The 27650-nt window shown below is 39.2% G+C and overlaps 2 protein-coding genes across 3 annotated transcripts in view; one reads left to right on the top strand and one right to left on the bottom strand.

Annotated features, from left to right (window-relative positions):
- The window catches only part of tmem198a (transmembrane protein 198a), a 32200-nt gene extending 21800 nt beyond the window's left edge, over positions 1-10400 (top strand). The window contains exons 5-7 of the mRNA XM_058081571.1: positions 786-909; positions 6214-6494; positions 6606-10400. Coding sequence (XP_057937554.1) covers positions 786-909; positions 6214-6494; positions 6606-6758 — 558 coding nt within the window. The 3' untranslated portion in view covers positions 6759-10400. The remainder of the gene's footprint in view (positions 1-785; positions 910-6213; positions 6495-6605) is intronic.
- A 1928-nt stretch (positions 10401-12328) lies between these two features.
- Positions 12329-27646, bottom strand: desma (desmin a). Of its 2 annotated transcripts, XM_058081570.1 has the most exons (11): positions 27548-27646; positions 20377-21019; positions 19992-20052; positions 19766-19861; positions 18847-19008; positions 18634-18759; positions 17392-17502; positions 17091-17200; positions 16956-17008; positions 15830-15921; positions 12329-12866 (listed from the first exon to the last, which is right to left on the bottom strand). In XM_058081570.1, exons 2-11 carry the CDS (start codon positions 20946-20948, stop codon positions 12825-12827), a joined length of 1425 nt encoding a protein of 474 aa, XP_057937553.1. In that variant the 5' UTR covers positions 20949-21019; positions 27548-27646; the 3' UTR covers positions 12329-12824. The 2 variants fall into 2 exon arrangements, with proteins under 2 accessions (XP_057937553.1, XP_057937552.1); XM_058081569.1 differs by lacking the exon at positions 27548-27646 and having other exon boundaries at positions 20377-22413.
- Positions 27647-27650: the final 4 nt, after the last annotated feature.

Genomic DNA, 27650 nt, shown 5'->3' with positions numbered 1-27650 from the left:
TTTATCTACCTATTTATGCATTTTTGGCCTAGTGCGACTTATAGTCCAGAAAATACGATATTTTGCTTTGTGGTTGCTTCAAAGCTTGTGTAGCTGTACCCGTTTCTCATTTTTATTAAGCAATAACAGTCAAACCTCAGTGTTTGTACGCCCCAGTTTTTGTATGAATTGTTTTTTGTTCAAAAAACTAAAAACCCAAAACCCAAAACCCAAAAATCAGTCTACCGATGCCTCAATATGTCATTTTCATGCCAATACGGTCCAATATTATCTAACATCCCTACCCTAGACACCTGCTTGATGAATCACAGACAATGTGCAGAGCTATTCATGTGTTTCTGTTGGAGATGAGAGATCCAGCCTACACGCTTTAAACGCTGCAGCAAGTTACGAGGATAGTCAGATTGAACTTTGACCAGGAATATCATTAGACCCACTGCCAGCCCATGCAAGCAGTGGGGTGCTTTAAAGCCTCCTACAGGCTATATTTACACCTACCCATGAGAACACCTTATCCCTCCTTATTGGGCTTGCCAATAAATTTCACCAGTAAAATTTATTCAGACAGCAGCTTTTGTAGGCTTAGTACAAGATTTATGCTTCGACTGTGTGTGTAGACGTGGTTTTATCCAGATAACAGCTCTTGTTGTTGGACTCTTGCTGGTATCCATCAATTAGTTTATGACCGTCCCTTAATATGAGGCAATGTACCATCTATCTATCTAACGTTGCCTTTTGTTTTCTGTGCAACTGATTAATTAAGACTGCCATTGTCTATAACGCAGGTGGCACCCAAGAAGCCAGTGTGCTGGTTCACGTGGGTCATTATGGGGGTGTGGCCTGTCCTGGCCCTGCTCGGAGTGCTGATTCAGTGGAAAGTCACAGCAGAGGGTTTTTCTCATACGGAAGGTAAGCGCATAATCACTGTGTTCTTATACTCGCAACATGGATTTTTGAACGATTGGAGCGTGACATTGTATTATATTTATTATGGATTCAATGGTAAATGTCACTTGTATAGCATTGATTATAGTATCATATTTCTTTCAATAATTATTTTTATTTGATTATATTGCAATATGTACTGTAACATGGTGATGTCAAAAAAAAAAAAGCATAGCGCCTACAATTTATCAAAAAGTTTAATTAAAAAATCTAAAAAAATATACTCCATAGAATCAACTTCTTTAAATAATATTGCCACTCCGATTTTGGTCCAAAAATGTTTTTTTTTCTACAAAAAACACATAATTAATGAAAATAATTCATTGGTAATATCAAAAAGTTTAATAAAAAAAATCCAAGAATTATACTCAATAGAATCAACTTCTTTAAATAATATTGCCACTCCGATTTTGGTCCAAAAATGTTTTTTTTCCTACAAAAAACACATAATTAATGAAAATAATTCATTGGTAATATCAAAAAGTTTAATAAAAAAAATCCAAGAATTATACTCAATAGAATCAACTTCTTTAAATAATATTGCCACTCCGATTTTGGTCCAAAAATTATTTTTTTTTCTACAAAAAACACATAATTAATGAAAATAATTCAGTGATAATATAAAAAAGTTTAATTAAAAAATCTAAAAAATATACTCCATAGAATCAACTTCTTTAAATAATATTGCCACTCCGATTTTGGTCCAAAAATGATTTTTTTTTCTACAAAAAACACATAATTAATGAAAATAATTCAGTGGTAATATCAAAAAGTTTAATTAAAAAATCTAAAAAATATACTCCATAGAATCAACTTCTTTAAATAATATTGCCACTTTGATTTTGGTCCAAAAAATTTTTTTTTTTTCTGCAAAAAACACATAATTAATGAAAATAATTCCGTGGTAATACAGGCCTTGTGTTTTTTTTCATGTTTATGTTTCATGTTTATTTTTATTTATCAATAGTTAATCAATTTCTCACTTCCTTGAACGCACCATAGCTGCTCCGAGACACAAAAATGAAACTTTATGTGACTCTGATTCCATCTATTCATGGATCATCTGATGTTATTACAGTTAATCAATGAAGCGATAATATTTTTGTATTCCATTAATTGTTCTTTGATTTATAGTGGTGTGGAAAAATGTTTGCCCTTTTCCTGGTTTCTTATTTTTTTGCATGTTTGTCACACGTAAATGTTTCAGCTCATCAAACAAATTGAAATATGAGTCAATGACAACCAACCCCAACCCACCCCCACTGTAATAATAATATATCCTGTGATAAAACAGAACGCAGTATCAACATGGGATCACCCCAAGGTGCTTTTGCAGCCTTATTAAAATGCTTTCATTGCCTTTGAAATCATAACTATAATGAGGAAACATAACGTTTGCTTGTGTCTTATTAGGGGAGATAGCTTTTATCCGAGCTGAAAGCAGCCACAACACAGATGGCAAGATGGCACCAGCCGTCATCACGTGCGATAAATACGCCAACACACAACTCGACGGTCATGCATGTCGGAAACATGACGGCAGCACTTGCAAGCGGGTGCAGATAAGACGATGTCACATGTGCCCTTTTGTCGCGGGATTTAACAATCGCTACTCGTCAGAGGTGTTGAAAACGACCGAAAGCGATAGAGGCGGGAGGACATTCTGCAGCTTTCGGAATAACAGATTCCCGGTGAAAACATGATTACTAGGAACAGAGCCGACTCATCAACTCCCGTCCGCAATGATAAACGCATGCAAATGAGTGACACATCCAAATTGTCACAACAATATCCGGCTTCCACTTTGCATATTTATGCAAATGCACACAGGGTCTGCCCGTGTGCAAAAGAGGGATATCCAATAAATGTTAGTTTTTGTGTAAATCGGCTCTTATTAAAAAATAAATTACTCAGATTATACACAGAACACATGAAGGACCTAAATCTTTGCACCAACAGAGGATAGAACCAGCAACCATCAGTTTGGGAGACAACCAATCCACAACCTGTGCCACGCCACCATGAACACAATAAGCAGAATATTATTTATAATTTTAATGTTTAATGAATTTCCACCAACAGGGGGCGACATTGAAATTGTGAATTCATTTTCAGAGGGCAAAAAATGTCAGGGTAAATATTGAATTACGGAAATTACGGAAATGTGGGAATTTTTGTTATGTAGCCAGGCGGCACGGCGTTCTAGTGGTTAGCGCACAGACCTCACAGCTAGGAGACCAGGGTTCAATTCCACTCTGGGCCATCTCTGTGTGGAGTTTGCATGTTCTCCCCGTGCATGCGTGGGTTTTCTCCGGGTACTCCGGTTTCCTCCCACATTCCAAAAACATGCTAGGTTAATTGGCCACTCCAAATTGTCCATAGGTATGAATGTGAGTGTGAATGGTTGTTTGTCTATATGTGCCTTCAAGTTATTTCCTTTAAACTTAAATAGCCAAAAACTTACCACTTCCACACGGATAGGGAGGATAACTATTAACAGTTATTTAACCTTTAACATGAACATTAATCAAACGTAATAATTTTTTCTGGGTACATGATACCATACAGCATCCATATCAAACTTGCGCGGGCCGCACTAACATTAAACTTTCATATCAAGGCGGGGGCCTCAAACTAGTGTCCTGCGGGCCACATTTGGCCCGCGGGCCGCGTGTTTGAGACCCCTGTGCTAGGTTAATTCCAAATTGTCCATAGGTATGAATGTGAGTGTGAATGGTTGTTTGTCTATATGTGCCCTGTGATTGGCTGGCAACCAGTCCAGGGTGTACCCCGCCTCTCGCCCGAAGACAGCTGGGATAGGCTCCAGCACCCCCCGCGCCCCTCGTGAGGAAAAGCAGTAGAAAATGAATGAATGAATGAATGTTATGTAGCCTGCCTGCAATGATTTCTATTTAGCAGCGGTGTGTAAAATGACATAAACATGAAGGATTAAACGAGGACTGAGGATCGAACCAGCAACCATCAGGTTTTTAATGAATTTATGGGATTTATATTGACATTTCAATACTCTTTCTTAGAAGAAGCAGCTGAATTGATTTAGTCAACTTTGTGTTCTTGCATGCAGAAACAGCAAGTGGTAGGTGAGGTGGGGTTGGGGGAGGGGGCGGAGGTTTGAACTGGAACATACTGGGTAAACGGGGCGCCCAAGTGGGCCAGTGTGGGGGAATCACGTGGCAGTGATTGGATTGCGTGCCGCACATGGGTGCAAATGATCTGCTTGCCTCTAATTGGCTGGTCTCCCTTTTTGTTTTCCTCCCATTGGTCCTAACACACACACACACACACACATTTGGCCAGGGGGCCACAGAGGGTGAGCTGAGGAACAGAAAATGGGGGTTTCATGAAACATTTCTCCGGCAGATGGTGCCTCGTTAGCCATGCGCTTGCACAAAGAACAACAAAACAATAGACGGTGAACACGCACACGCATACACGCGTACACGCATACACGCGGTCAGGATGACACATTTTTATTATGTGCAGCGCAGCGATTTAACATTATTGCATCATTATTTCATTGTCTGTCTGCACATATTCATCCAGTCTACAAAGAATCAGAGACATGAGGAATAAATATTGAAGATTTTTTAAAACCAGTGTAATCCTCCATTTGCCTCGAGCACTGTAAACCTGTTTGTGACATTCTAAATATGTTTTTTTTTTTTACTATTATTAGAACCCTTTTGACATGAAATAAAAACCTTAGCCAATATGCTATATATAATATACCATCTGTTGCTAGGGGAGACGACTACAGGGGTGACGGACAGCAAATCAGGGGTTCAGAGTTGAGTTTTGCCTTAGCCTGGGTTACGTCCAGTACATCTGAGATTTGTTGTGCTGCCGATCAAGTCTGGTGCTTGTGTGTCTCACCCATCAGTACAGTAACATTACTGACACCTAGTAACCAGTGTATAAAGGTATCGCGGGGGTGCTGGAGCCTATCCCAACTGTCTTTAGGCGAGAGGCGGGATACACCCTGGACTGGTCGCCAGCCAATCACAGGGCACATATAGACAAACAACCATTCACACTCACATTCATACCTATGGACAATTTGGAATTAACCTAACACAGGGGTCTCAAACACACGGCCCGCGGGCCATATGTGGCCCGCAGGACACTAGTTTGAGGCCCCCGCCTTGATATGAAAGTTTAATGTTAGTGCGGCCCGCGCAAGTTTGATATGGATGCTGTATGGTATCATGTACCCAGAAAAAATTATTACGTTTGATTAATGTTCATGTTAAATAACTGTTAATAGTTATCCTCCCTATCCGTGTGGAAGTGGTAAGTTTTTGGCTATTTAAGTTTAAAGGAAAGAACTTGAAGGCACATATAGACAAACAACCATTCACACTCACATTCATACCTATGGACAATTTGGAGTCACCAATTAACATAGCATGTTTTTGGAATGTGGGAGGAAACCGGAGTACCCGGAGAAAACGCACGCATGCACGGGGGAGAACATGCAAACTCCGAGGGTGGAATTGAACCTTGGTCTCCTAGTTCTGAGGCCTGCGTGCTAAGCACTCTGCGGCCTTGCAGCCCTTCCATTTAAACTTGTATTGGTAAATGTCTATATATTTTTCAGGTATACCTTTTGGGTGGAATTGAACCCTGGTCTCCTAGCTGTGAGGTCTGCGCGCTAACCATTAGACCGCCGTGCCGCCATTATCAATAATTAATTCAATAATATTTATCACTTTCTGGGACAAACTATTGACAATTTCAACTTGATTTGGCCCCATGACAGGTTATTGATACAGTAAAGATACAGTACAGGGCCCTGCGATTGGCTGGTGACCAATCCAGGGTGTACCCTGCGTCTCTTTACCCAAAGTCAGCTGGGATAGGCTCCAGCATACCCTAATGAGGATTAAGCAGCACAAAAAATGAATGAAAGGACGCAGTATAAACACAAGTACTCGTTTTTTAAGTACGAAAACCAAAAGAAAACAAAAGCCAGAGGTTTGACTCTAATTTCTTCTTTTCCGATACGTTCATGTTGTCTTATTATTTCTCAGTTTTAGAATGAATTTTCCAACACCTGATACACCTAAAAAAAACAGTAAGTATAAGAAAGTGAACGTCTACCCACTCACAGTATCCAGGAAGGAATATTATAGTTGCAATACTTCAAGGTACACAAAGAAAAGCTTTGAAATATGTTCTTTTTCTCTTCACGTCTCTCCTGTAATTCATGCCTTGCTTCTTCCTGACTATACTCTTCTTTCTCTGTAGTGGTTCTGAGCCGACAACAAAGACGAGTCCAGCTCATGCGCATCCGGCAGCGAGAAGAGAGACTCAAAAAGGAGAACGAGAACAAGAAGAAGAAAAAACAGCACACGCAGAAAAGCGTCCAAAAGCAGAAGGCCCACAGTCTTCACCACCAGCAGTACCACCACCCGGGGACATCCAACCCCCATCACCAGACGCCCAAAATCCCTCCCTCGCAAACGGAACCTGGCTTCCATCGTAAGCCCAACCCTAAAAAACGCTTTGAAGGAGATGTTCTCTCACCGGTAAGATGTGTTGCTTTTTTAGCCTTCTTAGAACATTGTAGTGTTAGTGTGGTTGCTAGGCAACCAAAAAATGTTCTAATACTAATGATATTTGTGTGTGTGGTCGCTCAGAGCTACATCCGCAGTTTCAGGGACAGACAAACGGACAGACGAGCGTACTCACAGAGTCGAATGATGAGCCGATCCAGGATGGCGGAACTTGACTATGACTGCGGTTCCCAAGTACCGCTCACAGCGCCCTCTGGACCGCCGGTTCGCATCTGATGCCTGGCAATGCGTACTCCCTCCTGTAAAACACTCGTCTATACACAGAAGGCTTAGTGTGTTTGGGCACCAGAACTTCATCACAAAGATGAGGAGCTGCATGTCATGGCTGCTCTTCTCCAAGTTCAAGTTAAAGAAAGGCGGAAGATGAAGAAGAATGGACTTGCCCGGTGCAATTTTTAATTTAATATCCGCTTTTTTTTTTCCAAAGAGTCATATTTGATGGCTTTGATGGAAGCTGCCACCTTCAGACGTTGCCTCAGCTCAAAGTTATTTCCTACCCGTGTTTTCCACTGGAATATTTCATTGTCTCCTATTTTGCACTCTCCCACTGCAAGATCTTTTCATCTCATCTGTTGGCTGTTAGGTGTCGTCATCACTGGCATTGGTCGCTACAGTAGTCCACTGCAAAAACATGTACTATATATAGTTGTGCTTCATTTAAATCATAATGTGTTTGCTTCCCCTTGTTAATACACTGGAACCTTATAGAGAGGAATGTGTGTCTTTTTATTCAAATTATTCAAATTATTTGTGAACAAAAAAAAATAAAACCACAAATAAACATAATGGATTTGAAATGTTTAAATAAATAAATTCAATGTATTAAATAAATAGTAATAAATGACCATTTAAATAATCAATATCAATAATATAAATATTTAAAAACAAATATCTTATATTAAAATAAAATATTTCACAAACCTTAACAAAATGCTAACAAAATATTTGTAAATTTTTATGTATGGTTAAAAAAACTGCATTTTTTGTTTTCCATTGGATTTTTTTTTTATCCAATCAAACAAAACTGATTTGAACCCAAAACAATTATTTGCAAACTGATTCATGAGATACATTTTTAAATTTGTAAACAAAAGCTGAATTTTTCTCTCTTTTGTTAACTTAAGGAAGAAAATGTGTGTCTTTTTATCCAATTAAATTAATTAGAAAATAAAATAATACCAAAAATTATAGAAAAAGACAAAAAAACATAAATAATAAAAATAAAAACAGAACAATTTTGTGATTTTCAACAAAAGCAGTATTTGCAAACAAAAAAATGTATTGGAAATGTAAAGAATAAATATAACAATAAATAATGAATATGGTTAGAAAATAAAAATAAAATATTAAAATTAACAAATACATACAATTTCAGGAAATGCAAACAAATTGTAAATTTTCATGACAATTTTTAAATTGCAGCATTTTTAAAAATAAAATTTTGGTCAAAATACTGTTCACAAATGCATTATTTTGTTTGAATTTTTGTTTGCAAATAATTGCCATCATTTCAAATCATTTTTTCTTTGAATAAAAAGATACAAACCTCTCTCGGTAGGACATCGAGTAGGGTGCTTTGTTTGGACGCTCGATTTCACAGAACGATACGCTACAGGCCAAACTCACTTAAAAGTTATCTAAGTGCAATACTGTAGGAAAACCAAGACAACATTCTCGCCAAAAACAGAATCATACGAAAACCGAGGGTGGACTGTATGTCTTTGTCTTCCCTTTTTATTCCCTAATTCTATTTAAGCAAAAAGCACACAGGGAATTGCCCCAAAAGGAAACAGACTAATGCAAGCAGGCAACACGTAACAAAGAACATGCAATGAAATGTGCTGCAGTGTTGGTGTACACACACATAAACCCCATTGGCAGCGATGGATCGTACCAAATACTGGCTCAAGGAGGGGGGTTGTTTACAATGTATGTAAATGTAATCATGTGAGGACTTGGTTATGCTTTTGTGTGGTCAGTGCACTGTTAAATGGAATCTCTATACACTACAACACAATGTCATTACGCATGACAGTCATATTGATGATGGCTGTGAGATGGAAGGAGTTGCAATGGCGCCCTCTAATGTTTACAACTGGACTTTTGCTTTTTTTGTTAGGTTTTATAAATTCTTGTTCTGGATAACAGACAATGGACATAGTGTAATATTTTTTTTTGCTTTTTTTTTTTGCTTTGTAACTATGACCATTTCATTGTTTGTACATCTTGAAGATGTTTTCCATTGCACTGAGGTCAATGCAGAATGTGGCCGTGTAAAAGTTCATGCATGAGAGTCCTTGTCCAACTGTTGTGTTTTCTTGGTGTCGGTGTGTCTACGTGCATCGTGTCCTCCTAAGAATTTAGCAGAAATCACATTAGTTAACGTTAACGTTGAAATGTGACGGTTTGCGTCAATCGCCAATGCAAAAAGAGGCAGTCAGGACGTACTGAAAACGAGGAGGGGGCAATACTGTTAATTTTGTTATGGATATGATAGCATATCAATGCAAGTCAATGCAGGGACAATATCGGCAATGCTGATACAGACATTTTTCGATGAAGGGATCGTTTTGTTTTGTACACAAGATAACAGTTTGACACGTGTGAACTTTGAAATGTAAAAATAAATAAGTTAATTGTTAATTAATTATATTAAATCATGAATAATAATTATTAAACAACAATAACACAAAAATAATAAAATAAATATTAAATAAAAATATTGAATGTATTTTTTACATAGCAATTAAAAACAGGCAATTATACAATTTATAAACAAAATCATTAAAAAATAATTTTAAACTTTTTTGTGAACTTTGACATCTAAAAAGTAATTACTCAATTAAATAAATATGGGTTATCATGAATAAAAAAATAATTATTTTATTAATTAATTAATTAAAAATATTTTGAAATATTTTTTTTCATAACTTCAGAAAATGCACCCAAAATGTATAGTTTCAGGAGAAGGAATTTGAAATTTGTAAACCAAAGCACATTTAAAAAAATAAAAATTAGCAAATATTTTTTTCATTATTCTCAAATCTATTATTTTTTGGCATTTTTTTCTACCTTTTTAAATTTCAATTCCATTTTTCATTTGGATAAAAAAAAACGAGTCCCCAGCCCCTGGTTTCATTCTTTTTGCATCAAACTCAACAAAATTCTTATGAGGATAGGCGATTGTTTGTTTGTGTGTTTTTGTTGAGTTGTGACATCCAAATTTGCTTTGTGGGTCTTCGACTTCACCTCAGTGTAGTTTCCCTAATATAGAAATACATGTACAGGACAACATGTTATATCTCCATGAGGTCTCCTCTTAGTGTCTTGTGTTTCAAGTGTGCAGGAAAAGGGCTTTGAAAAGGTATGAAGTCATGTTGTATTCAATGTTTGTTATGTAATTCATTGTCGGAATTTTGCATTTCTGTGTTCTTTTAACAAGGCTTTGTATTGTATTGGGGGACAAATGGATAGGCCTTTGAAAAAAATAGCAAAGAAGACTCAGTACTTTGTTGAATTGTTATCTGCAGTCCTTGCAGAATATGCTGAGGTGGCGCTTTCATTGTAGATATTGATCTGTAAATACTTTTTAAATGTATTGAACGTTTGCTCGATGTTTACACCACGGTCATGTAGATCTTTTTTTTTCTGTGATTTCTTTACTGGTGCAGTAGATTTTTCTTTTTATTGTGTTATTGCTGAATGTTCAAGTAGTTTCTTTTTATTTGGGAAGCGATGAGATACAGAGTCAACCAACCGCCTCCCTTTCAGTATTATTCATATGATTTGTATTATTATGATTGCGCATGTCTTTAAATGGACCTATGATATTATTAAACATACATGGAATTCTACAAATTGATTTGTGCTGATTATCTTTTTTTCCCATATTTTTTTACTTTGGGACAAAAAAAAAAAACTAATAATTTTGCCCTGGAACAACTGAAATCGAAACCATAATAAATGGGTTATAAAAGTACCAGGCACTTTTTAAGCTGGACTGATGTATTTGTCTGCAAAATAGCAAAGTAATCCAATCTCATTGAAAGTACTTAATTGGTTCCAGACCTTACCTCAATATTGTAGCGTAGCTGGGAACACTTCCTGGTTCCCAGAACCGGTATAGCCACGGAGCAATAAAAGCAATCTTCACTCGCTAAATGTACTGCAAAAAAGGTCAGTAAGGATAATTCATAATGCCGCCTACAGAGAACATACTAACTCCTTATTTCTAAAATCACAAATACTTATACTTGCTGATATAGTTAATTTTCAAACAGCTAAAATAATGCATAAGGCTAAAAAATAACCAATTACCTAAAAATGTCATCCAATACTTCATGAATAATAATTATTATACAATAATAATACAAAAATAATAAAAAATGAAAAAAATTATGTAGCAATTAAAAACAGGCAATTAATACAATTTATAAACAAAATCATGAAAAAAAAAATGTAAACTTTTTTGTGAACTTTGACATCTAAAAAGTAATTACTTAATGAAATAAACATGGGTTATCATGAATAAGCAAAATTAAAAAAATAATTAATATTTTTAAATATTTTTTTCATAACTTCAGAAAATGCACCCAAAATTAATAGTTTCAGGAGAAGGAATACCTAAAAATTAAGTAGGAATTACCTAAAAATGTCATCCAATACTTCTCTACAAGAGAGGAGAAATATGATCTCAGGGAAGAACTAAATTTGAAACACTTCTATGCTAGGACTATGTTAAAAAGCCATAGCATTTCAGTATGTGGAATCAAACTATGGAATGGATTGAGTAAGGAAATCAAACAATGCACAACGATGAACCAATTCAAGAAACAATACAAGCAGTTGATGTTTGCTAAATACAAGGATGAAGAGTCTTGAACCAGTCATGATGTGCTATATATATCACTATATTGACACTTAATATGGTACCCATTATGTCATTGGATGGTCATATCATCTTGTACTTCGGTTCGAGGTACATTATTAAAAAAAAAAAAAAAAAAACTTAAACTGTATTTTGGAAAGCAGGAAGTGAACAAATGTAACAGTTAGTGATTGTAAAAGTACCAAATGGAGGGGTAGGATTTAATAAGATTTGCTTCTTCCTACTCCTTTTGGACATGTGGAACTGGGAACTGATTATGTGATGCATTCAATTGTAATCTGACGCATGTTCAAATGAAATTCTTGCATTTATCCACCCACACATAGCAAATAAATATACTAAGTAATTATAGCATGCAATGACCTGTACCTTGGAGAGACCAAGCAGTCCGTTACACAAAGACATGGGACAACACAGGAGTGGCCACTACCAACCCTACTGTGACATCCCCAGTGGACACGCCCCCCTCTCACATATTGGAATTGAACATTTTAGAACTGAAGAAACCAGGATTTAACCTTTGTGAAACTCACTGAAGAAGCTTCTGTATGTCTCTCCCCGTATAACCTTTTCATTGGATTCGGTGCATTCTCCATTTTCCTCCACCTCCCCACCCGCTTCTTCCACTTCCACTTTCTTATCTCTAACATTTTCAGTCCACTGACTTCAGACACATGCTGCGCCGCAGATCTGGCTCTAGCAGAGCCGGGGGGCTCATTAATGAGCCATTGTTCACAAAGAACAATGTTTCTGATCATTCCAGCCGGCGTTCTCGATAAAATGTGTCAAAACTGTGGTTTTCAGATGATAAATGTACTGCAGAAAGCGACATGATGGATGGAGTAAAAAAAAAAACAAAAAAAAAACGTATGTGGTCAAAAGAAGCCCTAACAAGTCATGGTAATAAATGTCTTTATTTGACATTTTTAGGCAGGGTGAAGCGGCACCACGTAGTCGCCCATGCACGTACAATCACACGCTCTCAGCACACGGCCCGGATCAAATGTCACACTCGCGGTTTATCTCGTTTTTTTCATGAGACGCTTATGTTGCTTGACATTTTTAAAACACCGTCTTCCCCACATTGCTCTCGTCGCCCACAACGGCACAAAATGCTAATTTTGCACAAACAAAACGTGGAATATGTGCGCTGACTGTTCTCTCTCACCATGTGTCATGCCTTTAAGCTTCTGTGTAGGCTTTTGCCAGTTACAATAAATCCTGTTTAAGCATAAATACTAGTGCAGGATATTAAAAAATGGCTTCATCTTGTATCTAAAAATAGGCTTTTTTTTCCCAAAAACCAATACACTGTAATAGGAAGATGCTTGTAGTTTCTCTTTTTTTTTTTTTTAATCTTTTTTGCAATGAATGGCTATGTGGTCACCTTCTGCTTACATGATGTCCTGCTGGTGCTGTGTGGACTCGCTGACAACCTGAGAAGAAGAGCAGGGATATTTATACATAACACCAAGGATCAAAGTGTCTTGTAGATCATATGTGTGGGTGTTTTTTCCATCCACAGTGAAAGCATCTGGCATCATCAGGAGAGAAGTGGTATAGTGCAAGGAGGGGTGTGGGGGTGGCACAGGACTCTTACGTGGGTTGTTTACAAGCGACCTGTTCTCATGACAATTTACTGGGCAATTTACTTTTTCGGCCAAATTGCAAAGAGCAGGCCCATAATAAGTACGAGGAATATTAATGAGGAAAATATATTTTATATCTATGCCCCCCCCCCAATCACTTCATTGCACTATTGTACATATTACTGTTATATCTTGTTGTATTCATAGATCATTCATTCATTCATTTTCTACCGCTTTTCCTCACGAGGGTCGCGGGGGTGCTGGAGCCTATCCCAGCTGTCTTTGGGCGAGAGGCGGGGTACACCCTGGACTGGTGGCCAGCCAATCGCAGGGCACATACATACGTATAGACAAACAACCATTCACACTCACATTCACACATGTTCATGTTAAAGGTTAAATAACTGTTAATAGTTATCCTCCCTATCCGTGTGGAAGTGGTAAGTTTTTGGCGATTTAAGTTTAATGGAAATAACTTGAAGGCACATACGTATAGACAAACAACCATTCACACTCACATTCATACCTATGGACAATTTGGAGTGGCCAATTAACCTAGCATGTTTTTTGGAATGTGGGAGGAAACCGGAGTACCCGAAGAAAACCCACGCATGCACGGGGAGAACATGCAAACTCCAACGCCAGAGATGGCCGAGGGTGGAATTGAACCCTGGTCTCCTAGCTGTGAGGTCTGCGCGCTAACCACTAGACTGCCGTGCAGCCCCCATTCATAGATCATACTGTTTATAATTTATATAATCTGCAATAGCCATACTCTAGTCACTTCATTGCAATACTGTACATATTACTGTTATTATATGTATATGTATTGTCACATCCATACTGTGCATACTGTTTATAATCTGTATAATCTACAATAGCCATATTATAGTCATTTATATCCCTGTACATATCCTCACTGTATTATAGTCATAGCCTGTTATAGTTTGTACATAGATCTGTCCATTTACTTACTACAAAAGTACTTATAAAATTGCACTTCTGGTTGGATGCTAATTGCATTTTGTTGACCTGTATCAGTGACATGAGCAATAACAATAAAGTTGAATCTAATCTAATCTTATCTAATATTGCATTTTGCTTGCAGGCCCATAAAAACTAAAAAGCACGGGTTGTGGCACTTCGCTTATAGGCCCATAATACATTGAAAGCAGACAATTCTGCAGTGACATGAGCCTTGTTTTTGGTACAGCCCAGTTTTCACAATTATCACAAAAAAATTCCCTCCGATTTCGCACACTGTCGCCATTGTGTTTGACCTTCTGAAACTATACCAAACTTACAAATTAATATATTATTAAACAATTCAAATTATTATATTTTTATACATTTGTACATTATTATATTCATATATGATTATATTGTTATTGTATATATTTAATATTTTAATTTTTAATATTTAAAAGTAAGAATATTTGAAATATGAGCGGCACGGCGGTCTAGTGGTTAGCGCGCAGACCTAACAGCTAGGAGACCAGGGTTCAATTCCACCCTCGGCCATCTCTGTGTGGAGTTAGCATTTTTTTTCTCCAGGGTATTCCGGTTTCCTCCCACATTCCAAAAACATGCTAGGTTAATTGGCGACACCAAATTGTCCATAGGTACGAATGTGAGTGTGAATGGTTGTTTGTCTATATGTGCCCTGTGATTGGCTGGTGACCAGTCCAGGGTGTACCCGGCCTCTCGCCCCAAGACAGCTGGGACCCTCGTGAGGAAAAAGCGGTAGAAAATGAATGAATGAATATTTGAAATAATAAAATGCATTCTACTATTTAAAAATTATTACAGCTATTAAATTAAAAATTTAAAATGATACCAAATCAGGTTATTTGGTGGTTATTTATTCTAACACGGGCTTCTAAACCGGAAAAGCTGACAAAGTAGAGGGAACATCTACAGCCAGATAGATGGTAGTGACATTGGTGTGTCATGTAGATTGTTGGTACAAATTTTGAAGTTGTAATTTAATGTTTATTTATTCTACTGTACATACTGTGCATGTAAAAAAATACAACACAGGCTAGTTTGATAGACATTGACTGTTATGGCCCAAGTGCTACACTCGGTAAAGTGGCCTGCAAGGATCAAAGTGCTCTTGGTTTGTTTCTTCGCCGTTGCACAATTATTTCCATTTCACTGCTTTTATTTGCACCTTGTTCTGATTTCTAATTAGCTGCCGGTTTATTGTCGTTGTGTTTTTGCTCCGACTCGATGCACCCGGTTTGCGTCGATGCCGATGCTTTTGTTTTTACGCTTCCTTGGATTCTTGTTACCTGAGAGTTGGATGCATTCCGTTGCATTTTGGTTATCTGTTTTCTTCTTCACTGGTATTTTTCTCCTGCTCAGGCACATTAACTGTTCCCATCTCCCATGGTAACCGTTAACCTTATCTGTGCCTCGTAGCCTACTGTGTTATTTTGTTACTTTGCCTTTTTGTGTCATAATAAAACTGGGTTTTCTGCAATTATCATGAGAACAGCAGTGAGAGTGCTTGTGCAAGGTCAGTGCAAACTACAAGATTTCCACACACCGTATTGCCACTATCAGATATTTCTTTGATTTACAATTTTAACATTATGGCAGGCATAATTAAACCATAAAAAATCTGTGAGTTTGCTTCAACACAGTCATTAAAAAGAGAAGTGGGACTGTCCAACCAGACTTACACACTGGGCACTAGCGCCCTGGCTCACAGAATACTTCATCTGGATATGAAAAGGGCAGTCGTAGATCATAGGTAACTGACCGCTAATGGGAATCTGTTTGAGTGTGTGAGTGTGTATGCCAACCTCTCCATCGCGGGTCTCGATGGTTTTGATGAGAACGGTCTTCTTTGAGTGCACCTCAGAAGAGCGCTGAGGCTGAGACTCGGGGCTGGTCTCTGGAAAGGGAAATGCAGACGCTTTTTCATACAATTGCTAAAGGTTCTGTTAGAAGCACATCCACTACGAAGGGTTCCATGTCGTATCCGCACACAGCGGTCAGATGTTATGTAACATGTAAGACCCTCAAAATAGACCCTCCCATATGGTCACGGGTTATAATTAGTCTTTTATAATTTCCTGCACAATTTAATGTTATGAATATTTGTATAAAGCAGGGGTCTCAAACACGTGGCCCGCGGGCCAAATGTGGCCCGCAGGACACTAGTTTGAGGCCCCCGCCTTGATATGAAAGTTTAATATTAGTGCGGCCCGCGCAAGTTTGATGCTGTATGGTATCATGTACCCAGAAAAAATTATTACGTTTGATTAATGTTCATGTTAAAGGTTAAATAACTGTTAATAGTTATCCTCCCCATCCGTGTGGAAGTGGTAAGTTTTTGGCTATTTAATTTTAAAGGAAATAACTTGAAGGCTACCGTTTAGGTCGCTAGCTCTCTAGTTTGCGAGTTAGCATGTGTCTCAAGACCCTGCAGTTGCGCAATATGTTGTAAATAAAAAGAGTATAAATGTGACTATAGTTGTGTTTTGTCATGTCTACAGGGCTCTAATAATGCTTTGTACATTTTAATCTGAAAAAAATAATTTGTCTACCCACCAACTATATTTGGTTTCTTAAGATTTTATTATTTGCCGTTTTATTATTATTATTATTATTATTATATTTATTTATTACTGATTGATTGATTTTCTTTATTCTTGATTTGTTTATTTATTTTTCATCTTATTTTGTGTAGAAAAATAAAAAGTAAGATATTTGAGAACAGTGGAATGTTTTATCAGAGCTTTTCTTGTAGAAAATTGGAACCAAAGCGAAGATTTTTAAAATTTTTTGTTTTTAATAAATGTGTTGGTTTTTTTTTGGGAAAACCTGATGCGGCCCAGTCTCACCCAGACCCGAGCTCCAGTGGCCCCCAAGTAAATTGAGTTTGAGACCGACCCCTGGTATAAAGCATCACACTGAATCGCATACCTCTGAATCCAATGGAAGAGTATGCAGACTGGACAGGAATAGTTGTGGTAATTCTGGAAAAAAGGACAAAATATGAAGTATTATATGATGAAAAATATGATTGTCAGCGATTGAGTCAACATCAGAGGCACACACCGGCTCTCCTCTCCCTCCAGCAGCTTGCGGTAGGTGGCGATCTCAATATCCAGGGCCATTTTCACATTGAGCAGGTCCTGGTACTCCCTCAGGTGACGTGCCATATCATCCTGGAAAACAAACATCTCTCATCAAATAAACACTCTCCCCCAAACATTTACACGACGACAACATTACAAATATGCAAATAAAACCATCTGTGACAAACAGCGGAGGGTGTCAAGTGCTTTATCACACTGCATTCCTGACTTCTGATTAGTTTTCTTTAATTTGCAGATTAATTGGAATAAGCAATAGTGACCTTCATCTTGGCAATGTCCTCCTCCAGACGAGAAATCGTGTCCTGGTAACCTGAAGCTTCACGTCCCATGCGGTCCTCAAGGTCCCTCATCTGGCGCAGCAGAGACTCGTTCTGTGGAGGAGGAAAGATGGGGGAGATTACAAAATGACTAATTCTGGACAGCTTTAAAAGCATTTTTTATGCTATTTGACTTGAACCTGAATATTGTTTCTAACTAAATGGTCAATAAATGATTTTCACTGCAAAATTACAAATTAACAAGAAGTTGTTAAAAGGCAGCAGCTGTACCATTACACCACAAGGGACTGACGGGTCTGTCTGCTTTTTACAGGCCTGCAAGCAAAGTGAAGCAGTCCATACTATTATTTCGAATGTATTCTTTATTCTATACCATAAATGCCGTGTGAACCGTGCACCGAAACCCTGCATGTACCTCATTGGAGAGATCTTGATCATGGGTCGTGTGCTATTTTAGTGTGAAACATTTTGTGTAACCGTGGCAAAGTAATTGACCAAAAAAAAACAAAAATCTGGGGCAACAGCTACATTTAAAAGCTGCACTGTATGTGCGGGTGACAGGCCGGCCATTTAGTAGCTGTGTGGCAAAGTTCTCAACATAGTGACCTGTAGGAATATAGTGACGCACTGGGGGTAATTGCAAGTGCAGGCCCATTGATAATTTCTACAGAATTTTTGCTCTAGTCCATTCTCTTATTCCGCTGCATGCTTTTATTCATTGTGACAACGAGCGTGGTATTACTATGATCCCCACATCTATAGTACCCATTAAAGTGACCCGTTAAAAGCTGTTTTTACAATATTTGACTTGAACCTGCATTGGGTTAGTATATACAATTTATTGGAAAACAAATTGTTCAATAAGTTATTGTTTGGGCAAAATAACAAATTAAAAGAAAAACCTGTCTTTAATGTGAGCCCTCTGCTTTAAAAGGCAGCAGCAGTACCATTACATCAACAGGGACTGACAAGTGAGTAGGTGAATGCTATTTTATTCTCTTATTCTGCTGTGTGCTGACAATCAGTTGGGCAACGTGCTTGGGCCGCAGGCTGACTTTATCGTAGCTCTACAAGCCTCACGGCATCTTTGACTGTTCATTTCAAGACATGATGTTACAACCAAAGCAAGTTCTGTTAGTGTTGAGCGCCTTTATTATCTTGACTTCTTCCCTTTCTGACAATTGTGGGGGGAAACCTGAATCTGCTTGACTGATTGATACTCACTGTGCCTTTGAGTGAGTCGATCTCGCAGGTGTAGGACTGGATCTGGTGTCTGTACTCCATGCTATCCTGTTTGGCTTGACGAAGGGCATCGTTGTTCTTGGAGACGGCCTGGTTCAGATCTGTGACCTGAGGAAATATAGTTACAATATTAGCTGTGGAAAGACCCTGTTGGACCTTTAAAAATGACTGTCAGTGAAAGCAACACAACTCTACCTTAGACTTGTACCAGTCCTCAGCCTCTGAGATGTTCTTAGCTGCGATCGACTCATATTGCATGCGGATGTCCCTCAGAGCGGCGGTCAAGTCGGGTTTCGACATGTCCATCTGGATCTGCACCTGAGTGTCCTGCATCTGGCTCTGCAGCTCGCGGATCTCCTGAAGATCATTCATTTTCAAAGAAACAGAGTCATTCATTGGAAACATTTTTGGCACCTTTTGAGGACCTGGGTTTCAAACAGTTGCAACACTGGAGTCCAACCGTGCTGGTCATCACTAGATTATCACTAGATGCCCCGCCCTGCTTTTTCCTCATGTTTTAACTGTGTATTAACGAATGAATGTTGTATTTTGGTGTGTCTTCTACTCTGTTTGCTTGCTTTTGTTCAACTCCATTCTTCTGTAAAGTGTCTTTGAGTATTTTGAAAAGCGCTATACAAATAAAATGTATTATTATTATGATGACCATATCTGCGAATTGTTATTTGTTTCCTAGTATATGTACCTAGTCATTAACTAGCGCCCAGTTTGGGGTGCACTCCATTTTCACAAAGTTCGCTGGGACAGGCTTCGGCTTTCCATTTTTTTGGGATAAAAGAATCAATTTTAACAGAACCAAGATATACATTTGGCTAATTTAACAAAGCACAGCCGGTAAGCCTCGGTTCAACTCAGCTGTCCTGCGGACCAACCAAATGTATAAATAGCTTTGCATCTGTTCACTACATACATTTTTCCCCTCCCCTCCAGAGTACCTCACAACACAACAGTTGTCTTCAAGTAGTTCGGAATTTCTCAAAGGTTAAACAACGAGATATGTTCGATCCCCAGAATATAACCACGAGGCAACACCCCATTTAGTCTCCAGATGCCGCATTTGTCACCACTCGCAATTATGTATTTACAATAAACAAACCTCCTCGTGTATCTTCTTGAGGAATGCAATTTCTTCTTGCAGACTCTCGATGCGTCTCTCCAGGTCCAGCCTGGCCAGAGTGGCATTGTCTACATCCTGGATACATCCAAGAAGCAGAAAAAGGAATCAGAGGGGATAAAACTGGAGTCTGAGAAGCAAGGAAACGCTGCACGAGCATTCAAAGGAACTAAAATAGAACATGGCAGTGAAAGGAAATATCTCCTACAGCTCTGAAGGCGGATAAGTTGTTCTCAGCCTCTTCCTTCTGGTGAATCTCCTCCTGTAGTCTGCGGGCAAAAACATGAAGAATCACTCAGTGTAACAACAGATGCACAAAAACTGCAGTTTGAGTCCCGAAGTTGTTGCACAGCTGTCACAATGGAGCTTAAAAGGTGGTGGGGCGGGGGGGTGTTAGCAGAAAAAAGCCATGCCCTCAGCTAGCGCCATTTCCAGAATTAGCGCTTCACTGTGCACCCCAAATAGCTACGGAACATAGATCTAAATATTACATTTATAGATTCTAGTGATTGGAGTTAATGCTCTAGTCGAGTTAAAAGACATCAGGCAAAACTATCTGGGCTGTGGTGGACCTCCACCCACCGCTTATCTACCTGAGCTTCAGTTTCTGCAGGTCGTCGGCCAGGTTGTCTCTCTCCACCTCCACACGAGCACGCTGGTTGGACAGAGCTTCTATCTGCCTCCTCAGCTCCCTCATTTCATCCTCGTACATCTCAGCCACACGGCCGGGTCCCTCGCGGCCTTTCAGTTTCTCGATCTCCACCGTCAGCGCCGCATTCTGCTGCTCCAGGAAACGGACCTTCTCAATGTAGCTGGCAAAACGGTCGTTCAGATGTTGAAGCTCGGCCTTCTCGTTGGTCCTTGTGTTGAGGAAGTCTTGGTTCATGGCATCAGCCAGGTTGAAGTCGAGTTTTTCGCCGTAGGTACGCATGGCTGTGGAGGCGCCCAGGCCGGCACCCCCAGATGAGACCCTGTAGCTGGAAAAGGAGGGAATGCTGCTGCTCTTCACCTCGTAGACTCGAGAAGACATATGGCTCGAGGATGAGCCACGGCCACCTCCGTGAGTGGAAAAGAGGGAAGACATCGGGGATGATCCGACGCCAGAACCGAAGGTGCGGCGGTACGAGGAGGCCGACTGGGCTGAGGAGGAATAGGACTTGCTCATGGCTGCTGGTTTGACTCTGTGGGGTGATGGAGTTGCTGGAAAGGCTGAGACCCAACTGTCCTGCTGGGCAACTGGGAGAGGATCCAAGTGAAGAAACGCTAAGCAGCAAGTACGGCTATTTGTAGCTTTGCCACACCCACTGTCACTCCGACACGTCCTCTGTGTCCTCCCACCGCCTCCCATCATCTCCTCTGTTTGACCTATGACACCACCTCATCCATTTTTTTTTTAAACCTGAGTTACTAAACTTTTACCAGTGTTAATAGTCACTAATCATGTCTTTTAATTACTTTACAACATTAGTATACATGCACAATCTAATAAGACTTAATAGAAAAGCTCTATACAATGGAATCAATGCTACAGTATGTTTATCATTGTGGTTTTCCTCATAATAAAATTGCCATGTTTGTGCCACATTTATAGATGCACGTACTGTTCTTAATACATACTAACTCCAAAGAGTCCTTTCCTCCACATCTCCTCCCCCCTCCGCAGCCAGTCAGCTGTTCTACCATGCCTCTCTCTCTCTCGTCTCCACCCGCAACAGCTTCCCTGTCGTGTCTGCTGCCAGTCGCCCATTCAGCTGTCCGACGGGTCTTGTTTCAAGAGCTTGAAATCCTGTGTGTGTGCATGTGAGTGAGTGTTCTTTAATGGATACATGATTGAGTGAGTCGGGAAGGCTGCATTTGTGAGCGGTCACTCAAACAACCTCGATCATTATACTTTGGTGAGATGTATAGTTTCTTAAACACTATATAGCAGCGGTCTGGGTCTCTACAGACATGTTAAAAAAAAAAAAACAAAGGTCGAAAGATTGTAAATTATTTTTGGTAATAACACATGTCGGGTAAATATAAAATGTGAGTTGCTACCGAGTCAGTAGCTATAGTTACAGTAGGGTCACTCACCCTTCGTTATGTAAGGAACAGTCTGTGCTACTGCCAAGAAGGTCACAAACATATTTTCATGTACCCGTCTGCACACTTATCCTGTCTGATATTTCCCTTCTCACTGTACGGTTTGTTAACTAAAAAATAGGGCGATATATTTTTTTATATTTTGATGGTCCCTCCACCCGGCAATGAGAAACTCAAGTTTACTCAAAGATGTCGTATAATTTCAATACATTTATACGAAATCAAATAAAAACAAAAATAAGAATATCCAACCGCGGCAGTATGCTGGAGCCTATCCCAGCTGACTTCACGCAATACACCCTGTGTGACACCTTGGACTTGTCACCAGCCAATCGCAGGACGTATATAAACAAACAATCATTCACACTCACATTCATACCTATGGACAATTTGGAGTCACCAATTAGACAATCAGACTAGATTAGGTTAGAATAAGAATAGTTATTATTACATATTGAATAGCAGTAAATAGAATTACTTCTCACGTTATAGTTTTTATTAATTCATTCATTCATTCATTCATTTTCGACCGCTTTTTCCTATCCCAGCTGTCTTGGGGCGAGAGGCGGGGTACACCCTGGACTGGTCGCCAGCTAATCACAGGGCACATATAGACAAACAACCATTCACACTCACATTCGTACCTATGGACAAATTGGCCAATTAACCTAGCATGTTTTTGGAATGTGGGAGGAAACCGGAGTACCCGGGAAAACCCACGCATGCACGAGGAGAGCATGCAAACTCCACACAGAGATGGCCGAGGGTGGAATTGAACCCTGGTCTGCACACTAACCACTCGATGAATGTGAGTGGGAATGGTTGTTTGTTATACTATGTGCCCTGTGATTGGCTGGCCACCAGTCCAGGGTGTACCCCGCCTCTCGCCCGAGGACAACTGAATAGGCTCCAGCACCCCCCGCGACCCTTGTGAGGATAAGCTGTAGAAAATGAATGAATTAATCTGTATTTCTACACCATTAACTTAATGACTAATGATTAACTTAATGATTAAATGTCTCTTTTAGTGTAATTAATTTAGTTTGGATAAACACTACTAAAAACTGTGAATATTAGCATGAAAAAAAATTATGCGTGCCAATGATGGCTTTGAGATACTTGTCTCCACAAAATATTTTCAAAGCTCTATAAATTGCACGGTATTGTTAGTGTATGGAGGTCTGGCATTTGGCCAGGATGTTTTTAAAGGGTGGAGTCAGAAGGTCAGAAATATCAGGGGCAGCTGGGGGGGTAGGGGGTGGATGGGAAAAATTAGTGCCCAAGGAAAACGGTAGTAATGATGCAAGGTTGATAAATGTTGCTGGAAAGAGGCAAAGTGATCAATAACAATCACAATAACAAATGTTCTCTCTAAATATTCTCTCTCCAAAAAGATGATTGCCTGAGACACAAAAGGAGTGAACAAACACTTGGAGAAAAGTAACTCAATTCATTCTGATGATACTACATATCTAAAATAAAGTCAATGAGAGAGAATTTGGAAGAACATCCATAAGCATCCATGTATTATGTATTAACGGTGTGAAGGGTGCGGTGGTTCAAAGGGTGTGTGTGTGTGTGCGGTCGTGCCTGCAGTCGTGTTTCACCGAGCGTCACATGTGTCAGCTGCCAGTGGTGTCACGCTATTTTTAGCATTCCTCTTTGAACCCCGGTGTCCAAGCCCTTACGCCCATATAGAATCATGTGACATGACAGTTATCGACACACCCAACGTCAATGAGGGAAAATAATAACCTAATCTGAAAAGCTGCTGACAAAAGTGATATATACACAACCGACGACTTGCGCAATATATTGGAATCCAATAAAAGAGTATGTGGAATGGGTTGAGGGTATCTTTGATGGGCTGCGAACGCACCAGGGTCAGGAAGGGAAGCGGGTGAATCACATTGAACATTGAAGTGGCCAGTGTTGCCACTAGAGAGCTGATAACAATCTGGCAATGGTTTGTCCTTCGGGCGGGTCTGTGAAGGATTTACCTTGCGGCAATGATTCTATATCAGGGCTGTGCAATAATATAGGGAGGAGATTATGCCAAATTAGGGCCTTCGAAAGCGTTACCATCAACAATTGTGGCAATGATTCTAAATCAGGGCATTGCAAAATGGAAATTAAAGTCAAGGCAATGATTACCACATTGGTGACAATAACAATAATTACCAACAATGATGATTGTGCATCACGGCTGTGCAATATGGGGATGAAAAGCAAAGTGAGGTGAGGTGGTAATGTCACATCATGCCTTCTATGGAGTTACCATAAATGACGGTGGCATTGATTCACATCAGGGCGCTGCAATAGGAGGATGAGAGGCAGTCGAGAGGATGAAGAGGAGGAGAGTTCCTGACATACAATATATATCAAACCTAATGTTTCTAATAATAATGGCCTTACTGCTAGAGTAGTGACGTACAAAACTAATGACCATAACCAGTAATTTAAATTGGAAGTGAATTGAAACTATTAAAATAGACTAAAACTGTAATTTGTTTGGAATTATTTTTTTCAAAATCTAAGTTTAAACAGAAGAATCAATCAGACTAATCTTCTGTTAGGAAGCTAACAGCTATTTTTACTCCACCATGTACGCCTCACACAGCTATGACTTTGCACGCTTTCGTGCCAAAGGCCCATGTGCTTGAGACACATTCCCTGAATGTACCATCGGGGAAATCTCTCTATTACTGCATTCATACTCGGGGAGTGATGCATGGGATTCTAAAATGGGAAATTATCTAATAGGATGCAAAGAGATATGATGGCATGATGGTGGGAACCATTTTGCATCACTTTCCTCACAGAGATAAGGTTGACTCATCATCACAAAAGAGAAAATAAGCACCCCTGAGTTGACCAACAAGCTGTCATACAGATAAGGACCATGGAGAAGAGAACTTAAATTAGCTGGGAGGAATGCTTGGTACAAGTCTGACAATAACAACTGCACGCAGCAATCTACCGCTTCCTCTCTAGCCCTCCAATAAAATATAAGAACATGACATCAGTTTCTCCGGGTACTCCGGTTTCCTCCCACATTCCAAAAAACATGCTAGGTTAATTGGCGACTCCAAATTGTTCATAGGTATGAATGTGAGTGTGAATGGTTGTTTGTCTATATGTGCCCTATGATTGGCTGGCCACAGCTGGGATAGGCTCCAGCACCCCCACGACCCGTGTGAGGATAAACGGTAGAAAATGAATTAATTGAATGTATGACAAACAATATTTTGAAATAATAAACATCCAGCTAAGATGCTATCAGCACAGTCCAGCCTTGGCAAAAACAGTAACAGTGGTGAACCTTCCCAGGAGTGGCCAGCCAACCAAAATTACCCTAAGAGTGCAGTGATGACTCATCCAAGAGGTCACAAAAGACCCCACAACAACATCCCAACAACTGCAAGCCTCAGTTAAGTTCAGTGTTCACTATGAGAAAAAAATGGTCCATTTTCAAACATAACTGCTAAATATGACAAAATACTTTGCACAATACTTTGTTTGATATAATCAAAAACATCATTACAGCACAGTCCTGATGAAAGAATGTTACGGCTAGACACAAACACACGGCCCGCGGGCCAAATGTAGCCCGCAGGACACTAGTTTGAGGCCCCCGCCTTGATATGAAAGTTTAATGTTAGTGCGGCCCACGCAAGTTTGATATGGATGCTGTATGGTATCATGTACCCAGAAAAAATTATTACGTTTGATTAATGTTCATGTTAAAGGTTAAATAACTGTTAATAGTTATCCTCCCTATCCGTGTGGAAGTGGTAAGTTTTTGGCTTTTTTAAGTTTAAAGGAAATAACTTGGAGGCTACCGTTTAGGTCGCTAGCTCTCTAGTTTGCAAGTTAGCATGTGTCTCAAGACCCTGCAGTTGCGCAATATGTTGTAAATAAACAAAGTATAAATGTGACTATAGTCATGTTTTGTCATGTCTACAGGGCTCTAATAATGCTTTGTTAATTTTAATCTGAAAAAAAATAATTTGTCTACCCACCAACTATATGTGGTTTCTTAAGTTTTTATTATTTGCTGTTTTATTATTATTATTATATTTATTTATTACTGATTGATTGGGTTTCTTTATTCTTGATTTGTTTATTTTTCATCTTATTTTGTGCAGAAAAATAAAAATCAAGATATTTGAGAACAATGGAATGTTTTATCAGCGCTTTTATTGTAGAAAATCGGAACCAAAGCACTGAAAAAGTTTGTATATTTTTCTGTTTTTAATAAATGCGTTTTTTTTTGGGGGGGGGGGTTTGGAAACCCTGATGTGGCCCAGCCTCACCTAGACCCGAGCTCCAGTGGCCCCCAAGTAAATTGAGTTTGAGACCCCTGGTCTAGACTGTCTGATACTGAGCTGCCAGCAATAGTAAAAAAATGAGGTGTTTTGATAGGGCAGCAAGTTCAGCTGGCGTGATCCTTCATAAACGTCGGATGCAAGTTACCTAGCAACCAAGCAAACACAGATACACGCATGCCAACATGCTGAGCTGCAACACAAGTGCAACAGGGACGATAGAAAGATGGGAAAGACAAGACAGAGTGTGTGTTGGTGATTGCACATGCATGTGTAACATGGAAACCGGTTCCAAATCTATTTGGAGTCTATCTCGGGGGCCCGTCCACAGCTCAGAGTGACAGGAAAAGCAAGCAGTGGGCTTTAAATCAAACCTTGTGATTCATGAGTCACATCAAAATACCGCTTCCTGATACATTTCAGTGCTATGACAACATTTCACTGCACAACGTCCAATAAAACAATGTGCACTGAATACAACTGTGAGCCATATGGCATGATGGGACATGCATTTCATACTGCCCGTGGCACCCCCAAAATAGGATGAATGTGTGAATAGCAGGCTTAAAGCCAGGAATCTAGTCTTTAAAATGGCAGGCATTTGTTGGCTTTATATAGTCTGCTCTAATTAGAATGTATTATGGGTTTGCAGGCTGTAATCTTTTTAAAGAGGCCACCTCTTGCATGCATTATTATAGCAATGTATTTGTTTTCCCTGGAAACCATGTATCCAGGTTCTGAAAATGTACTCATCAAATATTTGATTTATTTTATTTACTATTTACTATTCCACCTTCATTTTGATCTATTTCATTGATGATATATTTTTTCTATTTTTTATGCCTTTAATTTTTTGTATATTTAATTGTATTTTTTTCTTTCCTGACTGCATACACAATCTGAGATATTTGAACAAACTGTCATAAATAGCTGAGACTTGAGAAGAGGGTAGGATTGAGTAATTTCTGCTTGGTGCCACTCCTTTTCATACATGTTAAATTGTGCAAGTGTAAACATGTGACGTTGCCATTATTATGACACCCAGTTTCCTTTTTTTCCGCTAGAGGGAGCCACAGGACAAGGCAACACAGTTTTGCTGATAACGCATCATTGCGATATCTACAATGTAAAAAATATAGTCTATATAATACACAAATCAAGGTATTGTCAAAGTCATAGTCATATAAATTCAAAATCATATAAATTATAGTATGCGACAGTGTTATCCTGTTAAGAGAAACCCCCGGAAGTTAGTACTATTGGGATAGATATGGTCACCATTCTTAGCTAACTATTAGCATTTAAAATAATGTTTCACTGGGCTGAATAAAATAAGATTAAACAATCATACCTGTTCTCTAAGATGTAAAAGGTGTCTATAATCTTCTCCCTCCCCCTCATAGACGATAGCATCTGATGACGCACCTGCAGCTGGGTTGGCGGTTCATTTGGTT

This window comes from Doryrhamphus excisus, chromosome 9 (assembly GCF_030265055.1).
Source record: "Doryrhamphus excisus isolate RoL2022-K1 chromosome 9, RoL_Dexc_1.0, whole genome shotgun sequence".
NCBI lineage: Eukaryota > Metazoa > Chordata > Actinopteri > Syngnathiformes > Syngnathidae > Doryrhamphus > Doryrhamphus excisus.
The sequence above is the reverse complement of the archived record's forward strand: the minus strand, read 5'-3'. Positions and strand labels throughout refer to the sequence as shown.

What these genes read in the sequence shown, in the direction of transcription:
- desma (XM_058081569.1), bottom strand. Translation starts at nt 21,134, where the DNA reads ATGATGGGAGGCGGTGGGAGGACACAGAGGACGTGTCGGAGTGACAGT. An exon ending in AGGACTGGTACAAGTCTAAG is followed by an intron (nt 18,760 to 18,846) that starts GTAGAGTTGTGT and finishes ATATTTCCTCAG; the next exon opens with GTCACAGATCTGAACCAGGC. An exon ending in AGGACATTGCCAAGATGAAG is followed by an intron (nt 17,201 to 17,391) that starts GTCACTATTGCT and finishes TTTGTTTTCCAG; the next exon opens with GATGATATGGCACGTCACCT.